Below are 6,000 nucleotides of genomic sequence, written 5' to 3'. Positions count from 1 at the left end.
TGTAATTAGGATAATTTGTGGTTTTCCATTGCTGCTAATGCTGGCTATTCAGAAAAATTCTTAAAAAGAGTTAAAAAAAAATTCTGTGTTAAATCAAATTCTTTTAATTCAGGATATGATTTTTTTGTCGTTTAATATTGGAAAGTTGCAGAATTCAGAGGCAGAAATACTTTGCTTTTTCAAATAGCATTTCTCACGTTTACACACGTAAGTAGTGAGTAAGATCTGTAGAGAACTGAGTCTGCTCCTTACATTGCTAGGTTATCTAACTAGTTTTGGCAACTTTTTATTAAAATATTAATGTAAAATTTTAAAAAAAAACTCGTTTGTTTTATGAGTAAAAACTTATAAAAACAGCAAATAATCATCATTATTACTTTTTTTAAATGACCATTTTGAAGTAAAATAATTTTTTTTCCATGGACAATAAATATAGTAAAAAATTTATATCACCTAAGGCAAAAAATCCTTTGACGATTTTATTTAGAAGGCTATCATTTATGTTTTGAACAATTATCTTACAAATCAAGTGCATATACTACATTGCTGAAATTTTCATTCCAAAATTATGGTAAAATAACTGACAGCTGTCTGTCCATCCGATTAACCGTAAAGTTTACGGTAAGGAACTTTTTTTTTTCCTTTATGGTTTTGAAACCATTTGCAAAATGTATGGTTATAAAACCATGAATACAAAACTATATGGTTTTTTAACCATTTACAACCAGAATTTTTCAAAAACGTAAAAAAAGCTGAATTGTTTAACTAGACATAGGAGCTCGCCTTTTCGTTAGGTAATGGGCATTAAAGAGTGCCGGATACTGGAAATTCTTCATGTGTGGGAATGGAGGAAATATTGTAGTATCAAAACTAGGACTCGAACTCCAGTTCTACCGGTCATGAGATTGACAGATAAGTCCGCTCGACTAAGATATGTACGCATTTGTAAGAGCTAAGTAGCTCCATTAGGTGGTTCTAGTTAGTGCGATAAAATTTTGGTTGTTTAACCGTATTAGGGGAAAGCAGTTAATAAACAGTTTTTCTCAAACTTAACAGTTTGATTACCATTTTATTTATGGTTATTTGACTGTTTTGATTCAATATGGTAAAATAACCATTCAATAAATTGTTATTTAACCATTTTTTGCAAGAAATTTCTAACAGTTTACTAAGTGCATATGAAGTGCATAGTTAGGTATCAATGTAGTTAAAAGAGCAAATTTTTAAAATTTTCCCCACTCGTCTTGGCGAAATGACATGAATAAAAAATTAAATTAAACTTTTTTCTCTTAGTCTGTAGTTCATGCTATGATCATAACAACTCTTGATGTGAGATATCGTGTTTAAGGTGGTGAAAAATGTGAAAAACTCTGATTTCGAGATAAATGCATTTAAATTCTTAAAATCATAAATCTATCCTTTTTTATCACCTTGCACGAAAGCTGCTATCATTTTGTAAATGAGAACAAACAAAAGTAAAATATTTTTAGAAAGATAAGAAAACAAAAATTCTAAATTTAGAATAAACTGAATTTCAAAATTTTTTCCCAATTCCCCCAAATCCTATTATTGCGCTAATCAGATACCTTTGAGCCTTGTAGTGTAATATCTCTTCAAAATCTTGTCGGTTTATCGAAATGTCTTTTTTTCTAAATTATAGTTCTTATTACCACACTCTTAGTAAAAATACAAATTTGAAAAGAAAATGTCATCAAATAAAAGATTTTTATGCCATGATCAAAGGTATCATGATAACATTACTATATTTAAGGAAATTCAACGCATAAAATAAAGCCATATTTTATTGTTGACTTTGACTAAAATCATAACCAAAGTAATTCGTTAAAAATTACCGATCTTTTAGTGGTCACATAGAGTCAGAAACATGTCTAATTTTGCCACACTCTGATAATTTTGATCGTAATTTTTTCGTAGTGTGTTGTATTTTAAATTGATTTTTAATTTACAATTATGTATGCAAATTTCTAGAATTGTTCACTTTGATGCTACTTATGTTGATTGCCTTTCCTAAAATTCGTTTCAATAGTTAATGCATTTTTTCTTAATTTTTTTGTGCGTTTTTGCTTATTATACGAGAAAAACGTGGGTAGTATTCTGCTTCAGGAGGCGATAAAAAAAACACTAAGCTATTGCTGACGCCATCATTGATACTTCAAAACTGATAGTTAATTGTTACAGATATAGTGATGTAGTTACCTAATACATCATTAGGAGCCGTAGTGGCTCAGAGGGTACAGTGCTCGCCTCCAAATGAGGTCACCCGGGTTCGATCCAAGCGACAGCTGATCGATTCGAGTTCCGCACACTGCTCGCACCGACCACAGTACTGATGCAAAATATCTTCAGTGGTAGACGGATCATGGGTTAAAGTTCCCTTGCCGTTAGGCTAACCACGGAAGGCTTTCGATGTATTTCACTCCATGTAACGTAAATACGAGTTAGTTTCATCGGAAAGTTCCCCACGAGAGCAAAATTTCTCCAATACTTGATCCAAAAGTTCCCTTGTCTTCTGGATTGGGTTCAAAATTATAAGACTACGGAGTTGAACATTTGCATCCGTAATCCCTAAATTGGGTCAGCTGTTCAACGAAGGTTATAATTATACTGAATATTACTAATGGTACTGTATTGTGAAAACAGATTTATACTGTTTTCGGAAATAAAATACTGCCTATATGTTACGCAGGATACTTTTGTTTCATATTTGTACAACTTTATTTTAGCCGGAATATCAGTTTCCATGCAAAATTAGATTAAGCATCCAAATCCCGAGCCGGATAGTGGAACAATTCAGGGGTTGGTTAGCAGAGCGAGCGAAAAGTGAGCCACCTAGTATCACACATTTGTAGTATCCTATCAAGTTATGGAGGCTTACAAAAAATAAATTTCTAATTACCTACTATGTTAATCACATTTAAAGCTTTTAAGAATTCATCTAAAAAAGTAAACTTAATTTCAAAATTGAATTATTCCGTAATAGTTAATAAGACATTGGAAGAAATGCATGGGATTTAAATGAATTGCTTCTTTTATAATGAATTATTCATAAACGAGAATATCATTTAGGAGACAGTTCAATTCATTTTAATTAATCAAATTACATTGAATCTAATTTGATTATGATAGGGACAATTTCTTATATCAAGAACTAAAGGCGGTAAAAAGATTTTTCAGAACAGGTATATATATGAGCAATTCACTACTAATTTCATTATTCATTTAAACTTCTTTTTGAAATTAAAAAAAAGAGAGGGATTAACATTTAGATATATTCATTTTATTAGATTGGCAAAAACGTTAGAAATTATTTCTAGAATAATTTCTAACCTTCGATTTAAATATAAAACCTGAATTTTAGCGTATTAATGTTGCTAATAAGATTCTGATGTTCAATTTTTTATTCGTATTTCGAAGAAGAATCTAATTAGATAAAATAGGATTGAAAAGGGAAAAATTAGAAAGAAGATGATTTTATTAGTTTTTCTGGCTAATCAAAGATGCGCAAATAAAATTGCTGAACCCAAAAATGTAAATTTTTCTATTAGTTGGTATGTTTCTGATGTTACCAGACGCTATTTAAATATTCTTTTTTTTTTTTGATAGCTTAAATGCTCTTGTATCTGAATTTATTATTAATCTGGGACCACAGGTTTCAGAACTAGCTCAATTAAGTTTCTTAAGTTTCAGAAAAATAAAAAGAATATTTTTCTTTCAATTGTTTGAATTTAAGTTAATGTTTTGGTTAAAATAAAGGATGCATGATTGTTCAGTAATTATTTTAAAATTTTGATCAAGAGATTTCGTCCCTCACCAAATTTTCAGGTTAAAATTTTAGATTTTCCTCAGGTTTTATGTTCTGATAAATTTTTGATGATTGAGTTGAAAGCCATTAAAAAAATCAAAAAAATATTTTTTTAAACTGAAAACTAGCATAAATTTTTGAAATCGAAATTTTAAGCTGACAACTATGCTATAGTTAAAATTTAAGTTGGCTAATAATTAAATCTTGGTTTAGATTTGTTTTTTTATTAATATTATTTTTGTTTAAATTGCAAAAATCAATTTAATAATGCTAAAATACACATATGTTACTATAAATAAAAATTTAATGATTGTGTCGCAGTTTTTTTATTGTTGTTCGGTCATTTTTATTGGCGGAAAATCACGTGGTAGAGTACAGTTTTTCTTCATTCATTTCCCATGTTTTGATTATTTCCATGCAGTCATCAGCATAGAGTTAATAAAAGTCATAAAAATATTGTTCCCTTATAATTTTTTTTAAACCCTAATTAGGTTATTTTCCTGTACTGATATTATTACGCTTTTAATTCAAAAGTTAAAAATGTTGTTGTTCTATTATTATTATAATGTAATTCTGCACTAAATTTTAAGATAAAGTTACTTATAAAGGATGTTTTAAATCTTATTAACCATTTTACAATTATTATTTTCGTGAAACAGCAATATACTGTTATAAATTACAGTTAAAGAAATCTGCTAAATGATATAGAACTTAAGGATCAGCTTCCTGCACAATGAGATGCAAGCAAAAATTGTATTTTGCTGCCCGCTTGGTAAGCGAAAATATAAAATTACGGTTGTGAACTTATCAAATTTGTTTGAACAATATAATGTTATAAGAATATAAATGTTTTTTTTAAATGTTTACTTAGAAAAATCAATTCTATTCACCAATAGATTGGAATATTTATAATACACAATAGTATTGCATAATGCACAATAATATTTACTCTGAAGAGCCAAAAAAAATTGTATACCTGCCTATTATCGTGTAGGGTATAGCGTGTAGGGTAGGTATATTTACACTGGAGAGCCAAACAAAAATTATATACCTGCCTATTATCGTGTAGGGCCCCCGCGAGCACGCAGAAGTGCTGCAACACGACGTGGCATGGATTCGATCGATGTGTGAAGTAGTGCTGGAGATAATTGTCACCATGAATCCTGCAGGGCTGGCCATAAACCAGTGAGAGTAAGAGGCGGTGGTGATATCTTTTGAACATCACGTTGCATGATCTTTGCTCCAGACGCAAGTGCGTGAACGCAGATGCAGTGATTACCAGACGCAAATGCGTGAACGCAGATGCAGTGATTATTTATTATATTATTTATTATATTATTTCTTACATTATTCTTTTGTTGGCAACATGGGGAACGTTTGATCGGACTAACAAAAATATGCTTGCGAAAATCCCTGGGTCGAACATTGTTAGATGAAGAAGGTCTTTCTACAGCATTAGTTGGTGTTGAAGCCGCATTAAATAGTTGCCCGTTAATTTATGAACAAGGAAATGATGATCCTGAAGAAACATTAACACCATCCCATTTTCTTACCGGTAAAAGACTTACAACCATACCTTCACAGCTTGCAGCATCTAGTAGAAATCTGACAAAATTATACAAGCAACAACAGGATTTATTAGACGCATTTTGGAAGAAATGGTTTAAGGACTATTTATTGCAATTAAGATCTTTCCACCAAGTTCGCAACATTAAAAAATCATCTCATGTTCGCGATGGAGACATAGTATTACTTCACGAAGATGTAAGACCACGACATACGTGGAAAAGAGGATTGGTAACCGGACTAATTAAAGGACGCGATGGAAAAGTCCGCACTTGTACTTTACGATCTGATGGCAAGGAAATATCCCGACCTGTTCAACTGATCATTCCTCTTGAGGTTGATCAGGGTGGGGAGGATGTTCCCGACGCAAGTGCGTGAACGCAGATGCAGTGATTACCAGACGCAAATGCGTGAACGCAGATGCAGTGATTATTTATTATATTATTTCTTACATTATTCTTTTGTTGGCAACATGTATATATTCTTTGTGTACACTTGTGATAGTAAAAGAGTTTGTTCTATTTGATACTTGTTTTATTGTTGATTATAATTAGGGAACATTTACGTTTATAACCAACACAATCTTTTTCCGACAGCAGCAATGTCGTAGA

The 6,000-nt window shown here is 31.0% G+C and overlaps 1 protein-coding gene across 1 annotated transcript; it reads left to right on the top strand.

The window, feature by feature from the left end:
- The first annotated feature begins 797 nt into the window (after window positions 1-797).
- Window positions 798-5,767, top strand: LOC139426124 (uncharacterized). Its single transcript, XM_071183862.1, has 2 exons — window positions 798-945; window positions 5,256-5,767. Exons 1-2 carry the CDS (start codon window positions 798-800, stop codon window positions 5,765-5,767), a joined length of 660 nt encoding a protein of 219 aa, XP_071039963.1.
- Window positions 5,768-6,000: the final 233 nt, after the last annotated feature.

This window comes from Parasteatoda tepidariorum, chromosome 8 (genome assembly GCF_043381705.1).
Source record: "Parasteatoda tepidariorum isolate YZ-2023 chromosome 8, CAS_Ptep_4.0, whole genome shotgun sequence".
NCBI lineage: Eukaryota > Metazoa > Arthropoda > Arachnida > Araneae > Theridiidae > Parasteatoda > Parasteatoda tepidariorum.
This window is presented reverse-complemented; position numbering and strand designations above follow the sequence as displayed.